Here is a 16,304-nt window from a genome sequence, read left to right as displayed (position 1 = left end):
CTTGGGTGCAAACAGCAAGTGAGTTCTGAGCAGCAATAAAAGTGCTTCTTTCTACAACCTGACTCGCTGCCTCCATTTAGGAGTCAGGGACAAGAAACTAGCTGGTGGGACCTCCCTGCTGGTCCAACGGTTAGCACTGCACCTTCCAATGCAGGGGGTGAGGGTTCAATTCCTGGTTAGGGAACTAAGATCCCAGCTGCCACCTGACCAAAAAATCAAAATGTAACACAAACAATATTGTAACAAACTCAAAAAAAAAAAAGAAAAAAAAGAAAAAGAAACCAGCTGGTGTATCTCCAGGGGTAGGCCTCTCCTCTGTGCATCACTCATGAGCCACAGGGCCCACTTTCACGGTCCCAACACCCCCTCACCCCATTTTCCACACAGGTCCTTGCTGGGTGGTAGCATCTTTTACAGATGACTGTAACTACGGGAACCTGCAGGCGGCAGGGGGAGCCTGCTCCCAGGGTCCGCACACCAACACCTCTGCTGACATCAGGGCCTGTTCCCGGGCCTCACCTTCTCCTTCTCCGGACAGAGCTCAGACTCTCAGAGTCCAAGTCCCGGTCCCAGCCCCGGCTAGCCAACCCCTGGCACATCACTGCCCCTCTCTCAGCCTCAGTCTCCTCTATAAAACGGAACAACAGCCCCACCTCGCTCAGTTCTCAGGACTCAATGTGCTGACGGGCAGCACCGTGGGGAATGCGGGTGAACGCTGGTGGAGTGGACATTAAGGGTTCTGGGTGGGTGCATTTTTTGTATGGATCAGCACTTCTCAAAGTGTGGTCCTGGGAACCTGTGGGAAATACAAGTTCTCAGGCTTCTTCCACACCGAAGGAAGCTGAAAATGCTGGGCCTGCTCGTCCCTGCTGACAACCCTCCAGTGGACGCCGTCTCAGAACAGACGGCCCAGATGAGCAAATTTTAAAATGAGGTCCTTCTGAACTGCAGAGCTGACTCATCCTCTGGAAGCAGTTATCAGAGAAAATGCTATTCCTGCAAGAGAATAGAACCCTGCCCCCAGCTCCAATGCCAAGGCCCTCCGGGACTGTATGACACCTTCACGCCAGTTCCCTGTCAGAGGCAGCGAGGCTGAAAAGTGGGTTTTATCCCCGTTCTTACAACAGAAACCAAGGCTCAGAGACCCCACTCGAACGTGGCAGCCGTTTCTCAGGCACCATCTACCGGCCTGACTTGACGCTAGCGCTGGAGAACAAATAAAAGGCAGGGACGGTCACTGCCCTTCAAAGGAGAGAAGCCGGCCAGGAACCAGGCCTGGGCCGCCATCTCTGTTCAACGGGCAGACACCGCCGCCTGCACTCCCGCCCCGCGCTCGCCGCCTCAGGGTACACGTTTGGATGCGGCTCTCGGGGATTTCCCCGCGCTCGCCGCCTCAGGACCTACTCTTTGGATGCGGCTCTCGGGGTTTCGGTGATTGTCTTGATGGAGAAAAACACTATGGAGCGCTCATCTGGTGTCAGTCAAGCTGAAAGAAGTATCGGTGGATTTTTTTTTTATTATGTATCTTGCCTTATACGTGACTTCTGGACAAAATCTTCTCCCGGAGTCTCTCATTGCACCTACTATGTGACCGCACACTGCCTTATCTCTAAAGCCTTTTACAGTTTGAATCACACATGCTTTTCCACACCTCCTCTTACTGAGCTCCACAGTCACTTCCCCATTCATTTTCCAGATGAGAACAGGGAGGCTCAGGGAGGTCCCAGTACTAAGCAGCAGAATCATCTGTTCAGCAAACATTTACTGACCTTGGAAGCGTGAGCGCCTAGATGTGACCCCGACTCCCGCGCTAACTGGGGTGCTTACTCCTCAGTCCCTCAGGGCCCCTGAGGATGGCCACACCTGCCGTGCAGACCTGCTTGGGGTGAGGGGTGGGCACAGGGTGGGTGCGGGGCGCAGGGAGGGACACGGGTGCAGACACCGTGGGTCTCACAGGTACGTTTATTCATGACCGAGGGCAGCGGCACCGCGACACGTCAACACAGGGTCCCACGTTCCCACAGCAGAGCCAGGCCGGCGTCCCATCCGCGGAAAGCTGGTTAATGATGACCATGAGCCGGCGCAGGGCTGGAAGCTTTCCAAAGAGAAGCAAGTGTAGAGACAATTTAGGAGGGGAGGGAAGAGCAGACTACAGTTCATCATGGAAGCCCGCACTGACAAGCCAGAGGTGTAAAGGAGGTATGCCAGGAGGGATGAAGAGGGCTACTTCTATGGCAGCGGACACGGAGGGTCTGTGGAACCCACATGGGCACAGAGAGAGAGGGCAGGGAGATGTCTCCTCCTCAAGGTCCCGGGCCAGCCCTGCGTTTGTCTAGGACTCAGATGCCTGGAGTTTCACCGTCACGGGGAAGTGAAGGGAAGAAACATTCAGCACCAGAATACAACTTAACACCGTCAGGGCCGCCTGCTCCCACAGGTAACTCCTGAGTCCCCCTGCTGGCGGCACCAGCTAGCTCTGATCAACTCACTTAACTCCTGGGAGCTACACTCAGCCCAAGGGCCGAGCACTGGTTTTTAAGCTCAGTCTACAGGGAGCAGAACATCAGCCTCCTCTGCTTCAGCAGACCAGCACTCTACGTTCTGACATGTCCCCTCTGGGCCTGAACGCTCACTGAAACAGCTGTTGGCTTCAATTCACAATAAGGAGGTACCTTGTCCTGAAAAGGTATGATGGTGTTTTTCACTGCCCACCCATTTTAAGGAGAAATCTTACCTTTCAAGGCTTTACTTCTTTTATCTAAAATAAATGGAAAGAAAAATTGGTCATATCAACTCTTTGCAAAAATGCCTTTAGCCAATTTATTGTCAAAATCATCATCTGGCTGAAAAGTTCATAGGTAAAGCTGTTAAGTGAAGCTTTCAGAAAACAGTAACCCTATAGTGCTTCGAAGCCACGAAGTGGCAAAAGTTCTACCACAGATGTTCTCTGAACAGTTAAACAGCCCTTCACAGTCTGCAGGACTCTTCACTCCCCACCACATTCCAAACTCCAGTCCTGCAGTTTCAAGTTTTCTCCTTTCTTCACTCTTTCTTATTCACACACAACTGGGCCTCACCTCTGCTCTACTGAGAGCCAAGTGGTTGCTCTGCCTCAAGTTTTGTTATGAAAATATTCATTCACATCAGTGGAAAAGGTACAATAACTGTATACCATGACACTTCGCCCCTAAATACTCTAACCTGCATCTCTTAAAAACTAAAAACTAAGGATGTCTCCTGTGCACTCTGAACACTGTCACACCTAAGAAACTTCACAATTCCCTGATATCAAAGTCTTGTTCAAATCTCTCTTACTGCTGACACAGCTCTTATACTCCCCATGTTTTAACAAAGGACCACCAGGGTTTCTGATGTGCCCTGCTAGTTAAGGGCCATAGTTTCTTTACAATATGAGCTTTGATTCCTTTGAGAAGAATTTCCTTCCTGACCTCGAATGAATTAAACAAAGAAACTTACCAGCACTCCTGATTTTATAAACGATGTAGGCCATCAACCCCATTCCTATCCAAATCTCCTGGTAAACTTGGGTATAGTAGGGTTTCATGGGAATCCAAACTTTCTTAATAAAACTCTGAAGCATCTGAAAAGGAGCACAGTGGTTAGGCATTACCATGACTGCTGTTTTAATAAACCTAACTGCTAAGAGGTTTCCTTTTATTAAGTTTGACTCTATTTCTCAAACTATTCAATGGGCAGCAGCCTCTATGCCAGACCTGCTCCCCAAAGCCACTTCAACACCTACATGGGGGCTCCGCTCCCAACAGCTTTCCAAGCTCCACACACCGGCAGCAGCCCGCGACCCTGGCCAGCCGGGCACTCCGTCACTTCATATTTCTCCAGGCCCAGAGCTCTCCCAGCCTGCACTGTCATTGACAGCCCGCCTCTGAAGGCTACCCTGACTGGTGTCCCCAAATCATGTCCCAAATCACACACCTTCTAAAACTTTAAATCTACTACGTTTGCATCACCGTGTTAAGAGTTGTCAGCATTCGATGCTGAAAAAGAGCGTGGTGATTTCCCTGTGACATTAACACCCAGGCTTGGGCTCATGTTCATCCAGTGAATCTCAGTCCTTTTTATGTTTTAAGTTCAGCGGTACCGAGACAGAACTGACATATACAACTGTGCGGCCCTCACGGTGACCACCACAGTGACGGCCTGACACACGTGCGCCTTGCGGACGGACCTCCCCCGTCCAGTTAATCAACACGCCCATCACCTCACTCGTATTTTCAAAGAGAACTTTCAGTTCTAGTCTCTTAGCACACTTCAACTATGCGATCCAGCGTTATGAGCTACAGAGTGTTACACGCATCCCAGTCCTGAAGTCTACTGTTAAAACCGTTCCTTTCACATCTCTACTTGGCCACACAGAATTTCACTTCAGTTTTCTCTGGTTTTCCGTGAGTGAAACCTGCATCGTGTGACCATTATTTACTCAGCAAATGTGAGGTGTGCATGTAAGAGGCAGCAGGCACTGTTTCCTGAGCTGAAACACAGGCTCCTAAAGAGCCAGGAGCTCCTGGGGGAAGTGTGTCCTCAGCAGAGGCAAGGCCGAGACCCCACGGTCAGGACGTGCCTGGAGTGGGAGGGCCCTCGGGAAGGCCCCGGCAGTTGCCTGGGCTCGCGTCTGGACCATCCCTCTAGCCGGCTAACTTGAACTGTCCCGGTTTCTTCATCTCTAAAGCAGGAGTAAACCCCCCCCCCCAGCCCAGAGGGCTGTCGTGAAGACAGAGGCGCTGCTCTGCGTCACAGCACGTGCTGTGCTACGGCAAGTGTTCACACACAAGGTATCGCAGCTGCACTAGGGGCGGCGGACGGCCAGCGCACGGAGGGCCTTGGGGGCCACAGCAGAGAGCGCGGTTCTTACCCTAAGACTGTCACACAAACCTAACACACTTGTGAAGCACTTTACACACTTATCACCTGCACCCCAGGGGGAAGCTGCCCGAGCTCACCCAGCGGGATCTGCACCTCATGACTGAGGATCTGCTCTAGGGCCTGGCTCCCAGCTCTTCCCAGGGGAGAACAGACCCAGGCTGAGGCCCGGGCCTGGAGGCTTGTCCCCGAGAGACCCGGGAGGACACGGCGGGGCCCTCGCACGCCCTTCCCCAGGCAGTACTGGGGTGCTCTGTCAGAGCACAAGCTCCAAGAAGCCAATGGTCCCATCTCGCAAGGCACCTGTAAGGATGCCACAGGACGCGGGGGAGGCCTCTGGAAGCCCCAGACGGGACGAGTTCAGAGGCGCTGAGCGTATTCCTCTCCTCTCTGTGTCCAGCACCGACTGGAAAGGAAGACCAGTGGGGGTGGAAGCCTGTGAACCTTGGGTTCCTGCATGAGTTCTGCCTGCTTTGCCCTCCACCTTGGGCAAGTCTCAAAGATGTCATTTCAGAGGCTTCCCTTTCTGTGAAGCATAGACAGCTCTACTTGCCCCGCTGGGCTCGCAATGGAATTTCAGGAAGAAACATAAAGGACCCTGGTCTGCCTGCGCACAGTCGCTCAGTCGTGTTTGCTCTTTGCGACCCCATGGACTGTAGCCCACCAGGCTCCTCTGTCCACGGGGATTCTCCAGGCAATAATAATGGGGTGGGTTGCCATGCCCTCCTCTAGGGGATCTACACCATCCAGGGATTGAACCCGGGTCTCCAGCATTGCAGGCGCATTCTTTGCCATTTGAACCACAGGGAAGCCCGGCCTACTGCCTGGTGAGGAATAAAAACTCAGTAAATGATCACAACGAGCACAGAACGAACCACTGCAAAAGGCCAGCTGGCTCCAACAGTACTAAGCTCCTGGGGTTCTACAGAGGACTTAAGTTTAAGAAGATGGGGGCAAGGCCCAGGCCCATTAGAGGCCTTGGAGCAAGGCCAGATGAAGGACCTAGAGGAAAAGAGCAAAGCAAACCAGGAAGGTCAAAGGCCCTAGGAACAGACCAAAATAACCTTCCGTTGATCTTCTGCTCAAGGCCCAGGCCCCTGGCGTTCTCTCCTCACCTAAAACGATCTGAGACTACCACAGGGCAGGTACACTGCAAATGCTCACCTCCCACCTGCCTTTGGCGCAAGGTTTCCACGTTTGGTCGGACAAGTGAGTGTCCCGGAGGCCCCCTACTTCTCCTGCCTGAGCTCACTCTGTCCGCCACGTTTCCCAGCCCTGCGTGGGTTTTATTAGCGCATTCCTTCAAAGGCCCATCCTAGTCAAGGGCCAGATGGGAGTCCATCGTGGCCGTCTAAGTCTGCAGTTCCTGGCGCACTGCGTTCACAGGAAACCGTCCCCTGAGCCTACACTCAAGACGGGAAACGTCTGCCTCGCTGAGGCCGGACCAAGCTTCACAGACTGAATGTCCGTGCAATTGCAGTCACCACCTCGGATCCCCTTCTGGTCCCGGTCTCGCCCCTCCCCTGGCCTTGGCATACATACAGGGCAGCTCTGACAACAGTGAGCAGCGAGGAAACATGAGGGGTAAAGGCGAGAGGACACTAGACGTGACGCCGAAGGGCTCGGCTTGGATCTTGACCCCATCACTTACTAGCCCCGTTAACCTCTGGGGAGGTGGCTGACTTTCCTGGCCGAAGGAAAAGGCGTAGCGCGCGGCCTCGGCGTTACTTGCCAAGCACAGCGAACCCCGAGACGACCTCTCTTTACAGTGGGGGGCCCGCGGGGAAAGCGCGCGTGGGCAGAGGGAGCGGTTGGGCCCCAAGGTCAGCGGGGGTCGAGGTGCGGTTGTGGGAGGGCCGGGGACGCTCCTGCTCGCAGCCGTGGGGGCCACACGGGGCCCCGGGTCTCCGCTGCCCGCGGTCCAGCCCTCACCATCCCGGTGGCCCCGCGCCGAGCGCCCATCCTGGCCACACACTTACCTCGGCCAAGGACCAAGAGGCGCAGGAAGCCCCAACTCAGAACCGCAGACTCGGGAAGGTCACTCAGCGCGCAGGCGCCGCGCGGGGCCTGCCGGGAAGGCGGAAGGAGCGACCGTGCCCCTGGCAGCGCGCCTACCTGACCGCGTCTGCGCACCACAGCGCCCCCAGCGGTTCGACCGGATGGAGGCCCACAGCGCGAGCGTTCGGGGAGGGGACGTGGCGGGGTTTTGTGTCATAATAAGGTGAACAACCGTCCGGATTTGCCCGGGAGTGGGACTTCCTGTGGTGAAACAGGGAAGGTCTTGGACAAAGAGGACGAGTCGGTCTACCTGATAACGGGAGTCTCTGCTTGCTGTGTTAATGGCCGAGAAGCCGAGTCTCCCACCTCTGGGTTTCCTGCCATTTCTCTGTGTTATCAACATTCTTGCTTTGCATGTTTTTATGCGTCAATTCCGTGCATAGTAATTCTACTCAATAGACAATATAAATAGAGACTTCTACAGGGACTCCAGACACTGGACCTAATGAACGTAGGTTTTAAAAAGACCCATGCTTAATATGCACAAGGAAACAGAAAATAAGGCTGAAAAATTAAGCAGAAAACTGGAAATTGTAAAAAAAAAAAAAAAAAAGAAACAAAAGAAAGCCACTTAACTGACCTGAAAAAAGCCAAATAGAAATTTGATTGATTTCTAGCAACAGATTAGACAGTTGCAGAATCACTGAACTGGAGGCTGGGTTAGAAAAAACCATTCAGGAACACAGACAAGAGAGGAACAGCAAGAAAGTCTACCATAATATAACTGCCAATCTAGAATTCTATGAGTGAGGAAATTAGCATTCAATAAAGAAAGCTAAATGACATTTTGGACCAACTAGACTGAGGGAATAATCAGCAGTAGATCTGCAGATTAAAAAAAACATGGTGTTCATCATTCAGGCAAAAGAAAAGTGAGTTCAGATGGAAGGGTGGGGAGGAGAAACAGCAATGAACTGGGCCCTGCTTCAAAGGGAAGAAAGCTTAGGATTAAATGAAGCTGTGCATCAAACTCAGAAAGCTTGTCATCTTACAGTATTGATGCTTAAAATGTGGTCTGGGGTTTTCTAGACTCCTTAGGGGTCCTTGGACTACAAGAAGATCCAACCAGTCCATCCTACAGGTGATCAGTCCTGGGTGTTCTTGGAAGGACTGATGTTGAAGCTGAAACTCCAATACTTTGGCCACCTCATGCGAAGAGTTGACTAATTGGAAAAGACCCTAATGCTGGACAGGATTGGGGGCAGGAGGAGGAGGGGACGACAGAGGATGAGATGGTTGGATGGCATCACTGACTCGATGGACATGGGTTTGGGTAGACTCCGGAAGTTGGTGATGGACAGGGAGGCCTGGCGTGCTGCAATTTATGGGGTCGCAAAGAGTCGGACACGACTGAGCGACTGAACTGAACTGAACTAGGGGTCAAAACTGTTATTCATAATAATAGTGAGATGTTATTTGTCTTTTTCATTAGAATTCTCTCACAAGTGTATGGTGGAGTTCTCCAGAGGCTGTATGACTTGTGATGTCATAACAGAATGGGAATCCAGTTGTCGGCCTTTTTGGGCAGGCGTTAGGAGGTCTGTGAAAACGTAAAAGTGCCACTCTTCTCAAACACCAACATTGGGGGGCAAATATATATAGTGACTTTTCTTAATTATTCACTTAATACAAAATGGTTTTATTAATATTATAAAATTAATTTAAAAAGTAAATAAAACCTTTCTCAATTGTAACCCCTAAAAAAGTAGATAGAACCCACATAAACAAAAGCTCTCTAGGGTCTTCAACAATTTTTAAATGTGTAAAGGAATCTTGAGACAAGGACAAAGTTTGAAAAACACTCTTAGAAAAAGAATGTTTCAGACTTATAATGAGTTAGAAAATTGCAGAGGACAAAAAGCACTTAGGAAAAACCTCCAGGAGTTATTTCAAGACAAATCATTTCAACTTAAAACTCCACTTGAGATCAACAGAATTGTAATGTCCTTAGTTGCTAATCCAACAGGGCCCACAAGAAACATGGCCCATGTTCAAAGAAAACAACGTTTAAAGAATGGGCCATCCCAGCAGATTTATTCAAAGTACAAAATGCTATATTTTGTGGCCGAGGAGGGTCAGTGAAGATATGACAAGTATTTTGGGCAAAGCTTCTCCTGCTCATGGCATCACCATCATTTGTAATCGTCCTCCGCTCTTTCCCCTTTGGGCCTGCAGCCCCACCAGCTCTGGGAATGCAAATACGTGAAACCTCCACCAAGGCCCACTGTGAGGCCTTCCCATGTGCCCTGACCTAGGTGTCCGCGTGCCTATTCAGAACTATCAAGCTGCCTCTTGGGAACTCTGGACTTTGGGCAGGAATGCTGGATGAGCTGGGCCAAGTGACTAAAGAGGGCCAAGAACTACTCGTGAAAGGAAGGGGCTCAAAGCAGGCCCTGCGGCAAGCCTGTGGCATCTCCAGACCTGTCATCACTTGTTTTGTCACCCTCAAAGGTCACACTGAAGCGACAGATCCAGTCTAGCCAGCAGTCCACTGAAAGGCTCTTAGTCTAGAGGTGACCTCGGCCACATGCCCTGCTGACTCCTCCCCCAGGGGTTACGTATCATATTGTCTATTAGCTACCTTCTGTTGTCATAAAATATTGTAGTGCTTAATCCAGTTTTTGGCCTTCCCTGGTGGCTCAGTGTTAAAGAACCTACCTGCCAATGCAGGAGATACAGTTTCAATCCCTGTGTCGGGAAGACCCCTGGAGAAGCAAATGGCAACATGCTCTAGTTTTCTTGCCTCAGAAATCCCATGGACAGAGAAGCTTGCAGACTTCTGGTCTCCAGTCAACTCCTGGAGTTTACTCAAACTCATGTGCATTGAGTCAGTGATGCCATCCAATCATCTCATCCTCTGTCATCCCCTTCTCCTCTCGCCTTCAATCCTTCCCAGCATCAGGGTCTTTTCAAATGAATTAGTTCTTCGCATCAGGTGGCCAAAGTATTGGGAGTTTCAGTTTCAACATCAGTTCTTCCAATGAATATTCAGGACTGATTTCCTTGAGGATGGACTGGTTGGATCTCCTTGTACTGCTGCTGCTGCTGCTGCTAAGTCGCTTCAGTCGTGTCCGACTCTGTGCGACCCCATAGATGGCAGCCCACCAGGCTCTGCCGTCCCTGGGATTCTCCAGGCAAGAATAGTGGAGTGGGTTGCCATTTCCTTCTCCAATGCATGAAAGAGAAAAGTGAAAGTGAAGTCGCTCAGTCGTGTCCGACTCTTCTCGACCCCATGGACTGCAGCCCACCAGCCTCCTCCGTCCATGGGATTTTCCAGGCAAGAGTACTGGAGTGGGTTGCCATTTCCTTCTCCAGTGCATGAACGAGAAAAGTGAAAGTGAAGTCGCTCAGTCGTGTCTGACTCTTCTCGACTCCACGGACTGCAGCCCACCAGGCTCCTCCGTCCATGGGATTTTCCAGGTAAGAGTACTGGAGTGGGTTGCCATTTCCTTCTCCAGGAGGGCTTCCCAACCCAGGGATTGAACCCAGGTCTCCTGCATTGCAGGCAGACGCTTTACCATCTGAGCCACCAGGGAAGCTCATAATGTACTAAGGAACACAAATCAGATTTGCAGTTATTGAAGTGGATGACAGAGGATGACATGGTTGGATGGCATCACCTACTCAATGGACAGGAGTTTCAGCAAACTCTGGGAGACAGTTAAGGACAGGGAAGCCTGGTCTACTACAGTCCATGGGGTCACAAAGAGTTGCACATGACTGAGCAACTGAACAACAGCCTATCTTGCAAAATTTGAACATGTGCTAGCCTTCACCAAACAGATGAAATTGTAGCGTTTTTCAATCAATGCTGAATGACTTTATGATCACATTTTCTTGTCTTTCCCCTGCCCACAAATGTATGTGTGAGGCCTACTTTTGATGGTTCAGTATTTGGATTAGCCAAAAATCCAAGGCCCAGATCTCATAATATGTTGGTGGTGTGACCAAGTTAAGACCTGGAAGTGCTAGCTCAGTACCATGCTGGGTTCATATTTTTAAGAAACTAGTAGTTCAACCCCGTCTAGGCTGACCTCTTAACTGCCACTCATTGGGTATTTCCCAGTCCTGAACTGATTGGCTCTCACATTGTTGATCAGTACCATGCTCTTCATGCTGCCCACGCATTCTTTCACACCACTCTTTCCTGGGAGCCCACGGGGTGCCAGACACTGCACTGGGCACTGACGATATTAAGGTGGGCAGGCAGTAACGTCAATATCTTTGCTGGATTTGTCCTCTCTGCCTCTTCTTTCAAGCTGTTTCCTAGCTTCTGTTCACCTTCAATCGCTCTGGCCTGGACCTTTTCAGCTGCTCTGAGGGTTTTAACCACCATCCATTTGTTGATAATCTCCAAATGTGAACCTCTTACCACCTGTCTCTGTGCAGCTGTGGGGAGGACACTGCTCCCGAGAAACGGATTTAGGAAGGAAGACGAACTCAGTGTAGTCAAGTTCTGGCCTCACTAAATTCCGTCCAGATCCTCATCTCAGTTACCAGAGCCCCCTGCCTTCAGCAGCGGATTACTTCCCCTCCAAGTCCTCCTTCACCCGGCTTGTTCCCGGTTCTCCCGCAGGTGTCCACTTAGGTGTCATTTTCTCCAAGAAGCCTTCCCTAACTTTCTTGCTCCCTTCCCCAAATTAGGTGCAAGGTGTCTGAGGTTAGCAGGCTTTGGTTTGTCTTTCATCTTCCTCACCCTGAGGTCTGTCACCGCGACCCTGCACTGGGCCAGGCGTACAGGAGGTACGGAATAAACGTCTGTTCCTCCTTGGCCCAGATCGCCAGGCCTCAGACGGAGTCCCGAGGGGGAGGCTGCAGAGACACCGGGGGCCCTGGTCTTGCACATCTATGGTCCTCTGACGCTGGGCCCGCCTCCACATGGCCGAGGGACCCTGAAGGCCTCATTTCCCCAATTTTGGGAATGGATGGCCGAGAGCCGAGTAACCCGGCCTCTGCGGGGGAGGAAGAGCAGCGATCCCAACAGGCCGAGCTCAGCGCGTCGGCGCCACGGCGTCCTCGGGCGCCACAAGCTCCCAGCAGCCCCCGCGCGTGGAGGGCTCTGATTGGAGGGCTCGTGGTGGGGCGGGGCCAGCGGCATGAGGTTGAGGCGGTGAGCCTCGTGGATGGCTCTGATTGGAGGGCTCGTGGTGGGGCGGGGCCAGCGGCATGAGGTTGAGGCGGTGTGCCGCGTGGAGGGCTCTGATTGGAGGGCTTGCAGCAGGGCGGGTGGGGCCGCGGGCTCGCCGGCGCTTTGATGTGCAGCCAGGTGTTCCTGCCTCGCCTGTTCCCTCTTCTCTGACCGGCGGTTGAGCCGGCGCGGAGGCCCGGCTGTGAGCATGCTGCGCAAGCTCACCCTCGACCAAATCAATGATTGGTTTACCATTGGCAAGATGGTGACCAATGTGGAGCTCCTCGGCTCGCCGCCTGCCTTCCCTGCCGAGGCTGCCCGGGACGAGGCTCAGCGCAGGGTTGCGGCCCCCAGCCCTGACCCTGAGGCTGAGGGCCAGGCTGAGGCTCCAGCGGAGACTCCAGTCCTGGCCCAGGCCCAGGCCCAAGATCAGGAGCAGGCTCCAGCCCAGGCCCAGGCCCAGGCCATGCCGGCGCTATCCTGGAGGTAGGAAGTTGGGGAGGAGAGAGACGGGTGGACGCAGTTGTGGGCCTGGGCTCCGAGGACCTGGGCCGCCCCCACCCCGTGAGACCGCGTCCCTGGCCTAGGCCTTTCTAGTGAGATGGCTGGGCAGCAGACAAGCCCCAGGCCGTGGCCTGGACCAGGTTAAACTTCTCCACCAGGAGTGGGACCTCTCCAGAGTTTGGGTCAGTGTAAAATGTTTTTATTGATAGGCTTTATTATTATTTTTTAGAGCAGTTTAAGTTTACAGGAAAATTGAACAGAAAGTAGAGTCCCAAGTATCTCCTGCTGCCCCAACAGTTTCCCTCGTTGTTAGTATCTTGCTTTAGTGTGCTATATTTGTATGTTTGTTACAGCTGACATTTATATTGGAGCCCAAGAAAACGAAATCTCACACTTTTTCCACATTTTCCTCATCTATTTGCCGGCAAACCAATAGATACATCATTATTAACTAAATCCATAGATAAGACAGGGCTCATTCTTGGTGGTGTACAGTCTGTGGGTTTGGACAAAGCATGACGATATGTATCCACCATTAGTATGAAACAGAGCAGTTCCCCTGCGGAAAAAATCCTGTGTTCTGCCTGTTCCCCCATCTTTGCCCCACTCCCCACCCCCAGTGGGTAGGCAACCACTAATCTTTGTTATCTTGAGTTTTGCGTTTTCCACAGTGCCTTATAGTTGCTTCCCTGTGGTGGCTCAGTGGTAAAGAATCTGCCTGCCAATGCAGGAGATGCAGGTTTGATCCCTGGGTGGGGAAGATTCCCCTGGAGAAGGAATTGGCAACCCACTCCAGTATTTTTGCCTGGGAAATCCCACGGACAGAGTCTGGTGGGCTACAGTCCATGGGATCGCAAAAGAGTCAGATACGACCGACAAACAATAGTTGTTATCCTACTGCATGTGACCTTTTCAGATTGGCGTCTTTCACTTAGTATTATGCACTTAAAGTTTCTACATGTTTTTCCAGGGCTTGATTACTCATTTCTTTTTAGTGCTGAATAATATTCCATTGTCTGGATGTACCATGGTCTATTTATCAGATCACCACTGAACAATATCTTGGTGGATCCCAGGATTTGGCAGTCGTGAATAATGCTGCTGTAAACATTCTTGTGCAGGTTTTGTGGGCGCAGAAGGTCCAGCTCGTCTGGGTAGGTGCCCAGGAGCGCCAGTGCTGGGTCTTTGTGCAGTTTCAGTAGTGCTCCTTCTCCCATTACTCTCCCCCTGGAGTGCAGTGTAATCTGTTCACGTGATCAGGTAAGCTGTTCATGTGATCTTGGTGGAAATAAAGCAAGAGGATGCCTGCGTTTTGAGGAGACCTAGATCTGGTCAGTAGAAACACCTGTTTACTCTTTAAAGCAGGTCAGAGGGGAAGTACCTCTTCCCACCTGGGGAATCTGTATCACTGCTTGGCCCCTTCCCCGCAAGTTCAGCACCCTTTACAGTTGAGATGGTGGTTTTGTTTTTAAAACTTTTAAAAGTTACTTTTGTTCATTGCCTCTCACCCCTACCATTTGATCTAGTGGATGAACTCGAGCCTGAGTCAGAGTCTCATGGGCTGTTTCCAGCCTTTGTAGACACGCTTCAAGCCTTTGTAAAGCCAAGTGGGACTTGGGATCTTTGGTAAATTTGTTTTTTGGGGGCAGAGGGGACAAAGAAACTCTGATACAGCTTTGCTGTTTTGTTTTGTTTTCACACATTTTGTTTCCTTGAATTGCTCTGGCAAATGATCCCTTAGCATCTAACCCGCCACCCCCTGCCCCGCCATGCTCCTTAGACTTAATGGACAGAATGGTATTGCTTTCAAATAACTCGTTGTTGAAGTAAATTATTATTGACTTTGTCAGAAATGACAAGCATGGATTTAAAAGTCCTTTTAACTGCTAAGGACCAGTTTCAAAATTTTTCAATTCTTCATGGGCTAAGACTGTTGTAAAGTCAATAAAAATGAATTTTCAGAGTGATAAAATGAAAAAAGATAAATACAAGCCCCATTTTTAAGATTATTACCATTAGCATGTAAAATTACTTTGTAAATGCAGTAAATGTTTGCCCACCACCAGTGAAAAGGCACAAAATTATGACACTGGAAGATGCACCCCTCTCCCCAGGTCAGTAGGTGTTCAGTGTGCTTAAGAGTGGAGAAGTAGCTCCAGAAAGAATGAAGAGGCTGAGCCAAAATGGAAACTATGCCCAGTTGTGGATGTGTCTGGTGGTGAAAGTAAAGTCCTCTGCTGTAAAGAACCGTATTGCATAGGAACCTGGAATGTCAGGTCCGTGAATCAAAGTAAATTGGAAGTGGTCAAACAGGAGATGGCAACAGTGAACACTGACATTTTAGGTATCAGTGAACTAAAATGGATGGGAATGGGCGAATTTAATTCACGTGACCATTATATCTACTACTGTGGGCAAGAATCCCTTAGAAGAAATGGAGTAGCCCTCATAGTCAACAAACGAGTTTGAAGTGCAGTACTTGGATGCAATCTCAAAAATAACAGAATGCTCTCAGTTCGTTTCCAAGGCAAACCATAGTACAGTGCAATTTTCACATCTGCACATGACAACTGGGAAAACCATATCTTTGACTAAACGGACCTTTGTTGACAAAGTGATGTCTCTGCTTTTCAATATACTATCTAAGTTTGTCATAGCCTGAGCGCCAGAGAATTGATATTTTTGAATTGTGTTGGAGAACACTCTTGAGAGTCCCCTGGACAGCACGGAGATCAAACCAGTCAAACCTAAAGGGAATCAATCCTGAATGTTCATTGGAAGGACTGATGCTGAAGCTGAGGCTCCAATACTTTGGCCACCTGATGGGAAGAACTGACTCATTAGAAAAGACCCTGATGCTGGGAAAGATTGAGGGCAGGAGGAGAAGGGGGAGACAGAGGATGAGATGGTTGGATGGCATCACCGACTCAGTGGACATGAGTTTGAGCAAACTCTAGGAGATGGTGAAGGGCACGGAGGCCTGGTGTGCTGCAGTCCATGGGGGTTGCAAAGAGTCGGACACGACTGAGTTACTGAACAACAGCAGCAAAGCAGAGGACCCAGGTGGGTCCGCCTGAGCCTGTGACTGACAGAAGCTGAAAGACTACACTTGTGTTGTTCTGAACCACTGGACTCGTGCTGACTTGTGGCAGCGACAGGAGACTGAGAGTGGTGGTGCTGGGATTCTGGTACGGCGGCCGCTCAGAGGCTTGCTGACTGATGTCTTCTCCGTGCAGGAGAGTTTCGATGTTGGGAGAAAACATTTGATGCAGAGGAAGGCAGGCTTTATCAGTGTAGGGTATCACACAGTGAAACCATATTAGAGAGGAACAGTCACTCAGGTGGGAAGAGTAGTTTGCATGAGTCACTGGAGTCTAGTCTGTGGGTACCGCTAAAGCAGTTTAATGAGTCGTAAGAGTTATGACCGCTAGCATTTAAAAACGGAGCAACAGAAAATTCCAGAATGGATCACGATAGTTCAGATAAGAGTTACTCCATGAGCTGGACGCGTGTCTGGGTGGTGAGTTTGGTCACGGTGTGCGTTTGCTTCTGGAAGGAAGCTGCGCCTGAGGCCCTGTGGTGAGCGGTCAGAGACGGCTGCGAGTTGGGAAGGGTGGTGAAGCGGGGTGGGTGGGTGAATGGTTTGCAGATGATACGTCCAGTGATACGGGTTTCCTCCTGTCTTGTTTTCCACGTGGGATTGTGTTTTTGCTCC

At 50.8% G+C, this 16,304-nt stretch overlaps 2 protein-coding genes across 10 annotated transcripts in view; one reads left to right on the top strand and one right to left on the bottom strand.

Annotated features, from left to right (window-relative positions):
• Positions 1-1,944: 1,944 nt before the first annotated feature.
• ATP5MJ (ATP synthase membrane subunit j) lies at positions 1,945-11,975 on the bottom strand. Of its 4 annotated transcripts, XM_081548549.1 has the most exons (6): positions 11,249-11,975; positions 10,320-10,607; positions 9,616-10,177; positions 3,478-3,601; positions 2,735-2,758; positions 1,945-2,095 (listed from the first exon to the last, which is right to left on the bottom strand). In XM_081548549.1, the coding sequence occupies exons 3-6, from the start codon at positions 9,682-9,684 to the stop codon at positions 2,061-2,063; spliced, it is 252 nt and encodes an 83-aa protein (XP_081404675.1). In that variant the 5' UTR covers positions 9,685-10,177; positions 10,320-10,607; positions 11,249-11,975; the 3' UTR covers positions 1,945-2,060. The 4 variants fall into 4 exon arrangements, with proteins under 4 accessions (XP_081404675.1, XP_081404677.1, XP_081404676.1 ...); XM_081548551.1 differs by lacking the exons at positions 9,616-10,177; positions 10,320-10,607; positions 11,249-11,975 and adding an exon at positions 6,551-6,950; XM_081548550.1 differs by lacking the exons at positions 9,616-10,177; positions 10,320-10,607; positions 11,249-11,975 and adding an exon at positions 6,879-6,950.
• A 183-nt stretch (positions 11,976-12,158) lies between these two features.
• The window catches only part of TDRD9 (tudor domain containing 9), a 108,997-nt gene continuing 104,851 nt past the window's right edge, over positions 12,159-16,304 (top strand). For 5 of the 6 annotated variants that reach the window (XR_014070865.1, XM_081548543.1, XM_081548544.1 and 2 more), the window contains exon 1: positions 12,159-12,571. Coding sequence is in view for 5 of the 6 variants with exons in the window: in XM_081548543.1 (XP_081404669.1) it covers positions 12,294-12,571 (278 nt within the window). In the remaining variant the exon portion in view is untranslated. The remainder of the gene's footprint in view (positions 12,572-16,304) is intronic. The other variant, XM_081548545.1, reaches the window with a different exon arrangement.

This window comes from Giraffa tippelskirchi, chromosome 12 (genome assembly GCF_054371585.1).
Source record: "Giraffa tippelskirchi isolate mGirTip1 chromosome 12, T2T-mGirTip1v1.2.pri, whole genome shotgun sequence".
Taxonomy (NCBI): domain Eukaryota; kingdom Metazoa; phylum Chordata; class Mammalia; order Artiodactyla; family Giraffidae; genus Giraffa; species Giraffa tippelskirchi.
This window is presented reverse-complemented; position numbering and strand designations above follow the sequence as displayed.